The sequence below is a fragment of the Pseudophryne corroboree genome, chromosome 2, assembly GCF_028390025.1.
Source record: "Pseudophryne corroboree isolate aPseCor3 chromosome 2, aPseCor3.hap2, whole genome shotgun sequence".
In the NCBI taxonomy this organism is placed as follows: Eukaryota; Metazoa; Chordata; class Amphibia; order Anura; family Myobatrachidae; genus Pseudophryne; species Pseudophryne corroboree.
In genome coordinates this window covers 28,203,956-28,219,564 of record NC_086445.1, presented here as the reverse complement: position 1 = coordinate 28,219,564, position 15,609 = coordinate 28,203,956, and the positions used below count along the sequence as shown (strand labels likewise).

General features: G+C 50.4%; 1 protein-coding gene across 1 annotated transcript in view; it reads left to right on the top strand.

Moving 5' to 3' along the window:
- Nucleotides 1–15,609, top strand: part of CHRDL2 (chordin like 2) — a 160,299-nt gene that overhangs the window by 129,582 nt on the left and 15,108 nt on the right. The window contains exons 7-9 of the mRNA XM_063950930.1: nt 2,236–2,407; nt 4,023–4,217; nt 6,113–6,295. Of these exons, the coding sequence (XP_063807000.1) occupies nt 2,236–2,407; nt 4,023–4,217; nt 6,113–6,295 (550 nt within the window). The remainder of the gene's footprint in view (nt 1–2,235; nt 2,408–4,022; nt 4,218–6,112; nt 6,296–15,609) is intronic.

The following is a 15,609-nucleotide window of genomic DNA, read 5'->3' as shown; positions in this document are numbered from 1 at the left end:
AGGGGCATAGAGGGAGGAGCCAGTGCACACCAGAACCTAAATTCTTTCTTAAAGTGCCCATGTCTCCTGCGGAGCCCGTCTATCCCCATGGTCCTTACGGAGTCCCCAGCATCCACTACGGACTACGAGAAATAGATTTACCGGTAAGTAAAATCTTATTTTTATTTGGGTAATTTTTTTTTTGTAGTAGAACTACAGGTACCAGCGGGCCCGTTTCTTCCCCCGCATGCTGGTACTTGTGGTTCTCCAAGTACCAGCTTGCGGGGGAGGCTTGCTGGGACTTGTAGTTCTACTACAAAAAACAATATTCTACATTTTTACACTTGGCTATCAGCCCCCCCATCCGCCGCCCTTGGATGGGGGGGGACAGCCTCGGGTTTCACTTCTGGCCCTTGGGTGGCTGGAGGGGCGGGACCCCTTGATTTAAGGGGTCCCCACTTCTCCAGGGTACCCCGGCCAGGGGTGACTAGTTAGTGATTTAATGCCAGGGCCGCAGGAATCTATATAAAAGTGTCCCCCGGCTGTGGCATTATCTCTCTGACTAGTGGAGCCCGGTGCTGGTTAAAAAAATACGGGGGACCCCTACGCTTTTTGTCCCCTGTATTTTTTGCACCAGGACCAGGCGCAGAGCCCGGTGCTGGTTGTTCAAATATGGGGGAACCCCTGTCAATTTTTTCCCTATATTTTTTCAACCAGGACCGGCTCAAAGAGTCCGAGGCTGGTTTTGCTTAGGAGGGGGGACCCCACGCAATTTTTTTCGTGATTTTTAACACTTTCCCACCCTTTCCCACTGATAAACATGCATGGATCTCATGGATCCGTGCATGACTATCAGAACACGGTAAAAAAAAGCAGGTCTATTTGAAAACTGCTTTTTTTTACGAATTGTATTTTTTCACGGCAGTGTTTGGCTATTGCCGGCAGTGTTTGTGATTTAGAATTTTTAGTAAATTACCGAGTTGTATCAAATAACAGGCGTATTTGACCGATGGTGTATTCATTCGTATTTTTTTTCTTTGACTTCCAAAAAAATACGAATGACCTCATCACTGCTGAGATTTGAGTTTAGTAAATTCCCGAGATGACACTTAGAAGAAAAAACACTAATCGGTCAAAAACGGTCAAAATCGGGAGCTTAGTAAATATACCCCAATGTTTTAGAAATAGAATGAAAGATTATGGGGGTCATTCCGAGTTGTTCGCTCGCAAGCTGCTTTTAGCAGCTTTGCACATGCTAAGCCGCCGCCTACTGGGAGTGAATCTTAGCTTCTCAAAATTGCGAACGAAAGATTAGCAGAATTGCGAATAGACACTTCTTAGCAGTTTCTGAGTAGCTCCAGACTTACTCGGCATCTGCGATCAGTTCAGTCAGTGTCGTTCCTGGTTTGACGTCACAAACACACCCAGCGTTCGCCCAGACACTCCTCCGTTTCTACAGCCACTCCCGCGTTTTTCCCAGAAACGGTAGCGTTTTTTCACACACACCCATAAAACGGCCAGTTTCCGCCCAGAAACACCCACTTCCTGTCAATCACACTCCGATCACCAGAACGAAGAAAAAACCTCGTAATGCCGTGAGTAAAATACCTAACTGCATAGTAAATTTACTTGGTGCAGTTGCACTGCGGACATTGCGCATGCGCATTAGCGACTAATCGCTCCGTTGCGAGAAAAAAATAACGAGCGAACAACTCGGAATGACCCCCTATGTCCTCAGGTTACCAGACAGGCTGATATCTCAGGGCTGAAACTCCCAGGTTTAAGAACATGATTTTGTGGTGTTTTCTGGAACATTCCACATTTGGCGAAAGTAAATACATTCCTGTTGCATACGCATGTACATAGGAACTCTTTTTTACTATATAAATGTACTTCAACCTTTAAATACCACTAAATTCTTACCCGTTTTATATATATATATATATATATATAGATATATATAGATATATATAGATATATATGTATCTACTGGAATATAAACAGACAGATGACATCACCCCTGTCCCAGACCATCTGGGATATTACATAATATATACAGGGAGAAGAATGAGCCTTTCATGGGAGACGGAGATGTGGTTTCTGTAGAGCTGTGCACATTTTCCAGCCGGCAACATCACACCTTCCCCCATGGGAATAGATCAGCACCTATTAGTGAATGGCACCTGCGGCTCCACTCGCCCCACAGCCCGTCTGCTCTTTCTGCATTGTAAAGCGGTGTTTGTTTCTCTCACACAGAGACACTCACACGAGCAGTGTCTGAGCGACCTGCTGAACAAGAAATCGCTGGGGGCAACAGAATCCACAGCCATCAGCTCCTCCCTGGGGTTCAACCCACGCAGCTTCAAGCAGAAAGGAGGTGGCGGGGGGACGACTGTGAAAATACTCATGAAAGAAAAGCACAAAAAGGGTAAGCTCTATTCTTTCTTCTTTCTTCCTTCTTCTTTTCTTCTTCTTCCTTCTTTTCTTCTTCATCTTCTTTCTTCCTTCTTCTTCTTCTTTCTTCTTCTTCTTTTCTTCTTCATCTTCTTCTTTCTTCCTTCTTCTTCATCTTCTTTTCTTCTTCTTCCTTCTTCATCTTCTTCTTCTTTCTTCCTTCTTCATCTTCTTCTTTTCTTCTTCTTCCTTCTTCATTTTCTTCTTCTTTTCTTCTTCTTCCTTCTTCTTCATCTTCTTTTCTTCTTCTTCCTTCTTTATCTTCTTCTTCTTTCTTCCTTCTTCATCTTCTTCTTTTCTTCTTCTTCCTTCTTCTTTTTCTTTTCTTCTTTTCTTCTTCTTTCTTCCTTCTTCTTCTTCTTTCTTCCTTCTTCTTCATCTTCTTCTTTTCTTCTTTTTCCTTCTTCTTCTTCTTCTTCATTATCTTCTTTCTTCCTTCTTCTTCATCTTCTTCTTTTCTTCTTCTTCCTTCTTCTTCATTTTCTTCTTCTTCCTTCTTTCTTCTTCTTCATCTTCTTCTTCCTTCTTCTTCCTTCTTTCTTCTTCTTCATCTTCTTCTTTTCTTCTTCTTCCTTCTTCTTCATCATCTTCTTTCTTCCTTCTTCATCTTCTTCTGTTCTTCTTCTTCCTTCTTCATTTTCTTCTTCTTTTCTTCTTCTTCCTTCTTCTTCTTCTTCTTCTTTTTTCTTCCTTCTTCTTCTTCTATTGTTTTTTTTTCCTTCTTTTTTTTTTTCCTTCTTTTTTGTTCTTCTTTATAATAATTTAATAGATACATCGTGATTTCAGTTACAGACAGTACTAATGGTACCATTGCATACAATAGAGGTTGGTCATTGAGATGTTCCCTAACCCTTCCCTTCCCCACACAACTATGAACTCTCCATAGCTGGCCATAGACTATTATATGTCGGTGTAGCCGACACGGATTAGGTGAGGAGTGTTGGTCCGGTAATAGTAGTGCGTCCACGCCCTCCATAATGTATGGAGGCAATCTCTGGTCACAGCATGACGTTGGCTGACTGATGGTTGGGTGGATCAGACCAGGCCGTCCAGACCCTTCTTCAGATGTTCTTAGGCTGTGATCAGGATGGGTGGTTTGATTGGCTGGTTTACACAGTTAGCGTGCAGCATAGGGCCACCTTTGCAGTATAGTTATTGAGAGGCCCATGTATCAATGAGTGATAAAACTCGCTGTGAATGATACAACTTGTTGTTTACGATATATGGTGGTCCAGCCAATCAGCTCCCAACTGCCCTTTTTCAAACACATGACAGTTAGGAGCTGGACACATGACAGTTAGGAGCTGATTGGCTGGAGCACCGTTTATCATACACAACGAGGGTTATCATTCGCAATGAGTTTTATCACTCGTTGATAAATGGGCCACTATATTTGTTATATGTTATGAAAGTTATATTTTTGATTTAACGTCTTTGGCTGATTATTCAACTGACAATAAAGGTGCCCGGGAGATTGCCCCTGAGCCCCACACTGTGTGACGGGATGACTGTATGGGGGCTGTTTTTATGTTGCGGCATTCACCGCACTGTGTGGAACTGGTTGTGACCTGAGGACTCTCTCCCCCCAGCCTGTATATATAACGGTAAGACTTATTCCCACGGAGAGGTCTGGCACCCGGTGTTCCGAGCCTTTGGCGCAATCCCATGTATACTGTGCACGTGTAAGGACGGCAACCAGGACTGTCAGCGAGTGACCTGTCCGGAGGAATATGCGTGTGAGCACCCGGAGAAGGTGGACGGGAAGTGCTGCAAGATGTGCCAGGGTGAGGACCGGCGCACTGACTCCGCCGCGTATAATTAATATGTTATTATATATTGTGTGTCTCTGTCCCATAATGCATTAATGTCCTAGTAAAGCCTCTTGTCAGTCTTATCCGTGTGTGATAATGTAATGGCTCAGGGCAGTGAGTGCCAGGGTTATGGTATCTCCTATAATAGCGCGAACTCCATATACCCCAACCTATTTTATAGATACACTTAGTGTATACAGAGCGGCCATAACTATACTTCCCACTATTCAGAGCCGCCTGTCACTCAGTCTAGCAACCAGTGTTTCAGCAAGGGGGAGATATATCAAATGGGATGTAGTTGGCATTCTGACAGATGGGATGCCAGTGGTCAGAGGACCGACACCAGAATCCCGACACCTGATAGAGTGCCGACTCCATAATTCCAAATGTAAGTATGCCGGGGAGGTTTAAGGTTAGGCTGCTGGGGGAGGGTTAGGGTTAGGCTGCCGGGGAGAGGGCTGGGGTTAGGCTGCCGGGGGTGGGGGGGTGTCAGTCACTAGGGAGAGGGTTTGGCTGCCGGGGGGCGTGGGGGGGTGGGGAGGGTTAGGTTAGGCACTAGGGAGAGGGTTTGGGTTAGGCTGCAGGTGAGGGTGATTAGGGTTAGGCACTAGGGAGAGGGTTAGGTTAGGCTGCCAGTGGGGGGGGGGGGGGGGATTAGGGTTAGACACTAGGGAGAAATTTAGGGTTGGGCTGGCAGACGGAGGGTTAGAGGTTAGACACTAGGGAGAGGGTTAGGCTGCCGGAGGGGAGGGGGGTTAGGGTTAGTCGCTAGGGAAAGAGTTATGTTGGGGGGGGGGGTTAGACAGTAGGGAGAGGGTTAGGCTGCCGGGGGGGGGGGGGGGGGGGATTGAGTTAGGGTTAGGCTGCCGGGGGAAGGGGGGGGATTGAGTTAGGGTTAGGCTGCCGGGGGGGGGAGATTGAGTTAGGGTTAGGCTGCAGGGGGGGAGTGGGGTTAGGGACTAGGGAGAGGGCTAGGTTATGCTACCAGGGAGGGGGGGAGGGAAGGAAAGGTTAGAGGTTAGACACTAGGGAGAGGGTTAGGTTGCCGTGGGGTGGGGGTGGGGGGTGGGAGGGTTAGGGTTAGGCAGTGTGGGGATGGTTAGGCCGTGGGGTGGGGGGGTGGGAGGGTTAGGCTGCAGGGGGGGAGGGGGGGCGGTAGGGTAAGGCAGTGAGAAGGGAGGGTTAGGCAGTGTGGGGATGGTTAGGCTGTGGGGGGGAGGTTTAGGGTCAGGCTTCATGGGTGGGGAAGGGTTAGGGGTAAGGTAAGGGTTAGGTTTAGTTTAGTTGCTCACACCCGTCGGGATTATTGCAGTCGGGATGCTGGTGTCTGTATTCTAATCACTGGCATCCTGACTGTCGGTATCCCGTACCCAAACCATAGCAAACCTTGGAGAGGGATAACGTGGAGAGAGGTAAAGTATCAACCATTCAGCTCCTACCTGTAATTTTTCAAATGCAGCCTGTATCATGACAGCTAGGAATGGATTGGATGGTACTTTATCACTCTCCAAGGCTTGATACTTCACCCCCAAATCTGGCATGGAGACTAATGAGGAGATGGGAAGCACATATATTGCCCTAGTATATACATCATATTTATGAACAACAGTTGCGGTCTGTGCCGTGTTGTAAGAGTGTAGGTGAGGGATAAATTGTGTGAACAATTAGTTCCCAAATTACTAATAGGAGGGACATTAAGGAAATATTTTACTGTACCCACCTCTCTGACTGGACCCGTTATTCCCCAGAGGTCCACAGGTGGCCGGAATGTGGCGTTCTCTCCTCTCCTCGGCGCAGGCTGTTAGGTTCCCTGCCATGTATTGTACACCTCCTGTCTCATCCTGCGCTTCTCCTCGTTTCCCTTGCAGAGGACAAAGTCAAACCCACCACGGAGGTCACCATCACCAGGTGCCTTAAAAACCCAAACAAGATCCTGGTCTACATGTACATGTCCCCCAGCACGGGGAGCCAGAAGGAAAACCTCCGCAAAATCGCCATCGAGAAGGAAGCGTCGGAGGACGTGGAGATATATGTCTGGAAGATGGTGAAAGGTGAGTCCACGTCTGACCTTTATCCCTATAGTCGATATGTTATCCCACTCCTACAGCTGGCCTTAGAAAGTGACCTTTTAAGAGTTCCCCATCAGGTACTCATCCCGGGGGCTGTGACAGGACGATACCGTACGGAAGCACTCGCAGCTTCCGCGTCCCGTTGACTGCGCACAGAATGGAAGGTCAAGCCGCACGAGGCCTGACCACATAGGGGATTCCCGCTTACCGTCAGTAACCGCCTGTTACTGACTCCACCCACTGCGCTGTGGGCGGGTTCTCGCTGCCACCACCAAACTCCTAACCTGCCGTGGCGTTTGGAACCACGGTTCTGCTCTGTATGTGCCGACGCACTGCTTTACCACACCTGTGTGGTGTCGACGAATCCCCACTAGCCACTTGCTAGGCCTCTACCGGTAGCTGGCGGAAGGCGGAGCTTGGAGACGTCAGGTGCTTCCCTGGACAGCCGGAGAACGGGGCTAGGTTTGGCCTAACCCTGTTGGTCACAAGATGAAGCAGTCTTCTTGAGGCAAAGGTGTTTATTGCTCAAATAACCTTTAAAAAGGCTTCTCCCTATTGCTAGGGGCAACAGCATACAATCAAGATCTTTTCAGCAGAAGAAGATGTTACAATACACCTGGAGGCTCACAGGCATCCTCTTTTTATCCCAGTTCTACACACAGTACCACAGGGGGGTAAGCCCTCCCTGTCTTCTCCAACCAATCAGGTTATTGCAGAAAATATAAAGAAATACAAGTTTACATTTCAAAAGTTAAGAATTAGATAACGCACATTCCTGCTCCTCTTCATATATAACCAAACCAGTGGCTTTCCCAAACACAATCTGATTATCATGTTCCTGTCTCTTTCACAAATGTAAATGTAACTTGCATTTCAATTGCATTCACCCTCTCACACATAGACAACGTTCTTATACTGTAAATTAAACATAATCTGCATCACACATAATGCAGCCTAAGAAATGTTACATCAAACTGTTGTTACACAATACCCACTAGTTTGCATTTGTAAAACACAATCTGATTAACATGTTCCTGTCTCTCTAACATCTCCATGCAAACCCAGTTCACTCAATATTCAGAGAAGACAGCAACAAATCCTTTCACCTGCATGTGACTATAAAGTTACACAGAGACACATCTCAATCTCAAAGAAATGGCTTGTCTATATACACCCCTTTCCAGGTGCCAGGGTCATCAGCATCTCAATTCCTAGGTGAGAAGCTTCCAAGCCATTTGTCCTCAAACGTAAATGCATTTTAAAACCAACACAGCTTACACATTCCTTCTAAGTGCTGGCATTTGCTGCAATGTAAATGTGCAATCTTACAACTGTGCCTATTGCCTTAAATATAACATTGGTGAAAACACAGTATTAAATATATTCTTAAATACCCGGTGCCTAGCACCCACACTATATTTAAAGATGGCGCTTAGCACCAGTGCACAGTTTTAAAGTGGCGCCAAGCGCCCATTGTCCTGTTAAGGGCACCGGGCACTAGGGGTTAACCCCTTCAGTGCCGCACGTGTGGCTGGTTGGTCTCTCCGGCCACACTCCTCCCCCCCCATTCAAGCGGGTCAACCAGGGACCCATGTCCCAACGATTTGGGTCCTGGTCCCGCAGTCCGTTGGGGTAAAGAGCACGCTACCTGGGATGTGTAGGCTCTGGCCTAGACAGTTCATCCATAGTGTAGTGGGCCTCTCTTCGTGTGTGCACAATGTTCAAATAGTCCACCTGAAGTCCAAGTTCAAGGCTCCACCACAAAAGTCTGTCAAATTTCCTCAAGGTAGGTTGCAGCCACCTAACAGGTGGGTGGTAAGTCACCACGGCGGGGGGCTGGTTACAAACAAGTGCCACCCACGGTGTCCCAACTGGGGCATACCCCACCTCCCACAATAGCAGTATACTGCTCAACCAGGCCACAGGGTGCTCCTGCCCATATGGCTCTTTCTGGCTTGGTACAGCTCCCAGTCCGTGCAGTGGTGCAATAGTTCGTAACACACAGTCCTGGTCAAGAATGTGCGCCATCAGCACTGGAGCGGGTACCCGAGCCTCCTTCAATGACTGGAATGCCAACTCGCAAGCGGGTGCAAAGTCCACTGACTTGGGAATGCCCTTCCTAGCCATCTCTGTCAAGGGGTTCACTACAGGACAAAAGTCAATGACAACATGTCCGTAGGGCCTTACAGGTTCTAAGGTCAGTACCGGTCTGGGTGATGTGGGTCGGGGACAGCCTCTGGTTGCCTCCACCCCCTCTGGCTTGGGCCTACCCCTGTCTCCTCCCACATGGTGCCCCAGGCACTGCACCTCCGTCATACCTATCTGGCAACTGTCTGCCCTAACTGTCAGACCTGCCCTCCAATCCTCCTCTGTCGACCTATGACTCGGGAAACCTACCCTGTCACCTAGGCCTACTCTTCCCTCCTCGTCCGCTACCTGTGCCACAGTGATGGCGGCCAGACCACCAGTCTCTGGATCCTGTGTGGCATCCACCACAGGGAGGCTGCGCGTCTTCCCCGATCTACTGTGCACAGGCAGGAGACCTGCTATGTCCACAGCAACTTGCTGCAAGGTTTCTCCTATGGGCAGAGGCCCAGAGACAACACAAACGCTGGAGTGCCCCGGCTGCCAACGCATGGCACCAGCCTTACAGTTGGTCTGGGCGTCATCCGACATTCCAGACCAGGGTAAGCTCTGTGTCAGGCACTTCAGGGTACGGTCTGTCTCCGGGTTACTGTCCAAAGGGGTTTCGCTGGCAACCGACACCGGTTGCGCAGGAACGTTCCCTGGGGGGACAAGTTGGACACATTCCCTATCTGGTCTATCCCCTCCCACTTTCCTGGCTACCCTGTACCGTAACCCTTCCCGCCAGGTCAAACTCCCCGCCCCAACACTGTCAAGGCCGCTGCCAGAGTGGCGCCTCATGCCTTTCGGGGATGGGTCGGAGAGTTGAACCTCCCTAAACTCCTGCCTGTGGCCCTCAATCTCTCCTAAATTGGGACACTCTACAGGGGGATCTAGGTGGGGATTACTAGGGTCAGTCTGGTAGGGGTCAGTCATGGAAAAGTCAGTGTGGTTTCTCATACTCACCGCCGGAGTTGGCAAACCACTTGGGTCAGGAGCATCATTGGGCACCCCCACAGGATCACACGAACTGGAACCGACATCCTCTGCGTTGCTAGGGGACGTAGGCATACCAGAGGCAAAAGGCATGCGGGGTCGATGTGCTGATCTAGCCGCTGTAATCTTTTCCTCTGGGCTGGTTGATGCTGTGGTTGGCTGTGCTGGCAGTTGTCTAGCAGCTGTAGTCTTTTCCTCTGGGCTGGGCTGTGCTGGAGTAGCTGATGTCAACGGTGGGTTTGGAACTTGACTCCGGGGAATGGCGCCAACAAACGTAGTGACGATCCCACCACCCAGGTCATTTCCTAGGACCACATCAGTTGGGAGACCATCCATGACGGCAACTTCTCGCAACTCTGGTCCAGCTCCCCAGTCCAGGTAGACTCTTGCCATGGGAACCGCTTTTTCTGTTCCTTCTGCCAGGGTGATCGTGGCAGTGCGACCCTGCAATACTGCAGCAGGATCTATAAGGTGGGGGCTCACCACAGTGATTGAGGCCCCAGAGTCTCTTAGGCCTTCTCCCTGCAGGGGTCCCACGTGGACTGGCTGCAGGTGCCTCCACAGGTTGTGTAGGGGCTGTTTGGCCATGCAGGTGACTCTCTCCGCAGAGTGCACCTGTCTCTCGCCACACTCCATCGGACTGACTGGAGGGGGAACAGTCTCTGTAGGCTCATCTCCTCTCGTCAAACAAGCGAGCCGGGCTCCAGCACTCGGATTTGGGGCACGAGTCTGGGGTGCTTGGGATGCAGGACAGTTCATCCTCAGATGTCCGATTTTCCCACAGCCGTAGCACTTCTTCTCCAGTCGTGGCACCGATGATCTCTGATCAGTTGCAGGGACACTGCGGTGCGGTTGCTGGCCAAGAGCACCCGGGTTGGAAGATGCTTGTCTTTGGGGGTGATGAGCTGAAGAGGGGGGTCCCCTTGGTGGTACAGTCTGTTGGAGCTGGCTGCTGGCGGGGCGCTTCTGCCCCCGTGGCCGAATTGCCACATATTTGTCGGCTAATTGGGCAGCCATTTTTAAGCTGGGTGGCTCCCGATCTAGCACCCACTCCTTCACTTCTTGGGCGCACCTGCGGTAGAACTGCTCCCTGCAGATCAGGTCGATCAGTGCGTCCCATGTAGTGGCTTCCGAATCCTTCACCCACTTCACCACGTACTGCCGCAGCTGGGTGGCGAACTGTTCATGTGTGCTGCTAGGATTCTTAGGCAAGTCTCTGAATTTCTTCCTGTAAGACTCGGGAGTGATGAAGAATCGCTGGAGGAGGGCCTTCTCGACTTCGTCGTAGTTCCCACAGTCCTCCGTCGCCACTCCTCGATAGGCCTCCAAGGCCTCTCCATGCAGAGTGGGCACAAGGTGTCTCACCCACTCCGACTTGGGTAGATCATGTAGTTTGCAAGTCCTTTCAAAAACTTGTAAATGTCCATCAATGTCCCCATCACTGTCTGCAAACTTGGCAAACTGAATGCGTCCCGATCTGTGTACAACAGCTGACAACGGCTCCCGGGGTACCACGGCCTGTGGTGCCCGCTCCGCATGCCACATCCGGATGACAAGCATGCGTTCTTGCTCCGTTGCCCTTTCCCCCAATTCCGCTAGCCGATCTGCTAGGGTATCCGGGTCGCCCCCCCTGGGACGTTGGGATCCTGGCCCTGCTAGGGATTGCTGGGAAACATTGCTGCTGTGAGAGAGGGCGGGGCTTGTGGTTCTCACCGGTTCCTCACGAAGGTCCACTGGTGGGCCGTCCTCTGCGATGCTGACGCCGTCAGTGCTTTCCACCTCCACCCGATGAGACTCCTCCCAGCTCCTGAGCGCCGCCTGCATGACGCTCCTGGACGCGTTGGAAGGGATTTCCACACCCTTCCCCTGGCATACGATCTCCAGATCCTCCTTGGACATTCCGCTGAATTCCGCCATCTTGTGCGTTCTCCTGCGCTGCAGTTACTCCTCTCCTGAGTAACTCGGCTTCTCCAATCGGGTGATGAAAAGCCGCCTGGGATTATCCCACCACTATGCCACCAATTTCTGTGACAGGACGATACCGTACGGAAGCACTCGCAGCTTCCGCGTCCCGTTGACTGCGCACAGAATGGAAGGTCAAGCCGCACGAGGCCTGACCACATAGGGGATTCCCGCTTACCGTCAGTAACCGCCTGTTACTGACTCCACCCACTGCGCTGTGGGCGGGTTCTCGCTGCCACCACCAAACTCCTAACCTGCCGTGGCGTTTGGAACCACGGTTCTGCTCTGTATGTGCCGACGCACTGCTTTACCACACCTGTGTGGTGTCGACGAATCCCCACTAGCCACTTGCTAGGCCTCTACCGGTAGCTGGCGGAAGGCGGAGCTTGGAGACGTCAGGTGCTTCCCTGGACAGCCGGAGAACGGGGCTAGGTTTGGCCTAACCCTGTTGGTCACAAGATGAAGCAGTCTTCTTGAGGCAAAGGTGTTTATTGCTCAAATAACCTTTAAAAAGGCTTCTCCCTATTGCTAGGGGCAACAGCATACAATCAAGATCTTTTCAGCAGAAGAAGATGTTACAATACACCTGGAGGCTCACAGGCATCCTCTTTTTATCCCAGTTCTACACACAGTACCACAGGGGGGTAAGCCCTCCCTGTCTTCTCCAACCAATCAGGTTATTGCAGAAAATATAAAGAAATACAAGTTTACATTTCAAAAGTTAAGAATTAGATAACGCACATTCCTGCTCCTCTTCATATATAACCAAACCAGTGGCTTTCCCAAACACAATCTGATTATCATGTTCCTGTCTCTTTCACAAATGTAAATGTAACTTGCATTTCAATTGCATTCACCCTCTCACACATAGACAACGTTCTTATACTGTAAATTAAACATAATCTGCATCACACATAATGCAGCCTAAGAAATGTTACATCAAACTGTTGTTACACAATACCCACTAGTTTGCATTTGTAAAACACAATCTGCAGAGGCGTCACCAGGTGTGGTGACACCCGGTGCGCACCCCTGATGTACTGCCGCGATCGCGGCAAAAAAAGGGGGCGTGGCCTTACAGCTAGGGGGCGTGGCTTCGCGGGGATACTGGCATCGTCACTCTGGGGGCGTGCCCAGCATCTCCGGAGATGCTGGGCTTCCCCCAGAGACGGTCTCAGTGTGCTGTCGGCTCCTCTGCTATGACAGGAGCCGGGTGCTGTAGCGGAATTTCACACTGCAGCACCTGGCTCCTGTCACTACGGAGGAGCTGACATTTGGTGTCACCCCCTCCAGGTGTCACACCCGGGTGCGGGCCGCACCCCCCGCACCCGCCTTGTGACGCCACTGACAATCTGATTAACATGTTCCTGTCTCTCTAACATCTCCATGCAAACCCAGTTCACTCAATATTCAGAGAAGACAGCAACAAATCCTTTCACCTGCATGTGACTATAAAGTTACACAGAGACACATCTCAATCTCAAAGAAATGGCTTGTCTATATACACCCCTTTCCAGGTGCCAGGGTCATCAGCATCTCAATTCCTAGGTGAGAAGCTTCCAAGCCATTTGTCCTCAAACGTAAATGCATTTTAAAACCAACACAGTTTACACATTCCTTCTAAGTGCTGGCATTTGCTGCAATGTAAATGTGCAATCTTACAACTGTGCCTATTGCCTTAAATATAACATTGGTGAAAACACAGTATTAAATATATTCTTAAATACCCGGTGCCTAGCACCCACACTATATTTAAAGATGGCGCTTAGCACCAGTGCACAGTTTTAAAGTGGCGCCAAGCGCCCATTGTCCTGTTAAGGGCACCGGGCACTAGGGGTTAACCCCTTCAGTGCCGCACGTGTGGCTGGTTGGTCTCTCCGGCCACAGGGGCGCTAGTGGAAGCATTGCCCTATTAATCCCGGGGACGCTAGTGAAAACATTGCCCTATTAATCCAGGGGGCGTTAGTGGAAGCATTGCCCTATTAATCCCGGGGACGCTAGTGGAAGCATTGCCCTATTAATCCCGGGGACGCTAGTGGAAGCATTGCACTAATAATCCCGGGGACGATAGTGGAAGCATTGCCCTAATAATCCCGGGGACGCTAGTGGAAGCATTGCCCTATTAATCCCGGGGACGCTAGTGGAAGCATTGCCCTACTAATCCCGGGGACGCTAGTGGAAGCATTGCACTAATAATCCCGGGGACGATAATGGAAGCATTGCCCTAATAATCCCGGGGACGCTAGTGGAAGCATTGCCCTATTAATCCCGGGGACGCTAGTGGAAGCATTGCCCTATTAATCCCGGGGACGCTAGTGGAAGCATTGCCCTATTAATCCCGGGGACGCTAGTGGAAGCATTGCCCTAATAATCCCGGGGACACTAGTGGAAACATTGCCCTATTAATCCCGGGGGCGCTAGTGGAAGCATTGCCCTAATAATCCCGGGGACGCTAGTGGAAGCATTGCCCTATTAATCCCGGGGGCGTTAGTGGAAGCATTGCCCTATTAATCCCGGGGACGCTAGTGAAAACATTGCCCTATTAATCCAGGGGGCGTTAGTGGAAGCATTGCCCTATTAATCCTGGGGACGCTAGTGAAAGCATTGCCCTATTAATCCCGGGGGCGCTAGTGAAAGCATTGCCCTATTAATCCCGGGGGCGCTAGTGAAAGCATTGCCCTATTAATCCCGGGGAGCTAGTGGAAACATTGCCCTATTAATCCCGGGATGCTAGTGAAAGCATTGCCCTATTAATCCCGGGGGCGCTAGTGAAAGCATTGCCCTATTAATCCCGGGGGCACTAGTGAAAGCATTGCCCTATTAATCCCGGGGGCGCTAGTGAAAGCATTGCCCTATTAATCCCGGGGGCGCTAGTGAAAGCATTGCCCTATTAATCCCGGGGGCGCTAGTGAAAGCATTGCCCTATTAATCCCGGGGGCGCTAGTGAAAGCATTGCCCTATTAATCCCGGGGGCGCTAGTGAAAGCATTGCCCTATTAATCCCGGGGGCGCTAGTGAAAGCATTGCCCTATTAATCCCGGGGGCGCTAGTGAAAGCATTGCCCTATTAATCCCGGGGGCGCTAGTGAAAGCATTGCTCTATTAATCCCGGGGGCGCTAGTGAAAGCATTGCCCTATTAATCCCAGGGGCGCTAGTGAAAGCATTGCTCTATTAATCCTGGGGGCGCTAGTGAAAGCATTGCCCTATTAATCCCCGGGGGTCTAGTGGAAACATTGCCCTAATAATCCCGGGGACGCTAGTGGAAGCATTACCCTATTAATCCCGGGGGCGCTAGTGAAAGCATTGCCCTATTAATCCCAGGGGGGATAGTGGAAACATTGCCCTAATAATCCCAGGGAAAGCTAGTGGAAACATTGCCCTAATAATCCCGGGGACGCTAGTGGAAGCAATGCCCTATTAATCCCGGGGATGCTAGTGAAAGCATTGCCCTATTAATCCCGGGGGCGCTAGTGAAAGCATTACCCTATTAATCCCGGGGGCGCTAGTGAAAGCATTACCCTATTAATCCCGGGGGGCGCTAGTGAAAGCATTGCCCTATTAATCCTGGGGCCGCTAGTGAAAGCATTGCCCTATTAATCCCGGGGACGCTAGTGAAAGCATTGCCCTATTAATCCCGGGGACGCTAGTGAAAGCATTGCCCTATTAATCCCGGGGGCTCTAGTGAAAGCATTGCCCTATTAATCCCGGGGACGCTATTGGAAACATTGCCCTATTAATCCCGGGGGCGCTAGTGGAAGCATTGCCCTATTAATCCCAGGGGGGCTAGTGGAAACATTGCCCTAATAATCCCGGGGATGCTATTGGAAACATTGCCCTATTAATCCCGGGGACGCTATTGGAAACATTGCCCTATTAATCCCGGGGGCGCTAGTGGAAGCATTGCCCTATTAATCCTGGGGCCGCTAGTGAAAGCATTGCCCTATTAATCCCGGGGGCGCTAGTGGAAGCATTACACTATTAATCCCGGGGGGCTAGTGGAAACATTGCCCTATTAATCCCGGGGACGCTATTGGAAACATTGCCCTATTAATCCCGGGGGCGCTAGTGGAAGCATTGCCCTATTAATCCCGGGGGGGCTAGTGGAAGCATTGACTTATTAATCCCGGGGACGCTATTGGAAACATTGCCCTATTAATCCCGGGGGCACTAGTGAAAGCATTGCCCTATTAATCCCGGGACACTAGTGAAAGCATT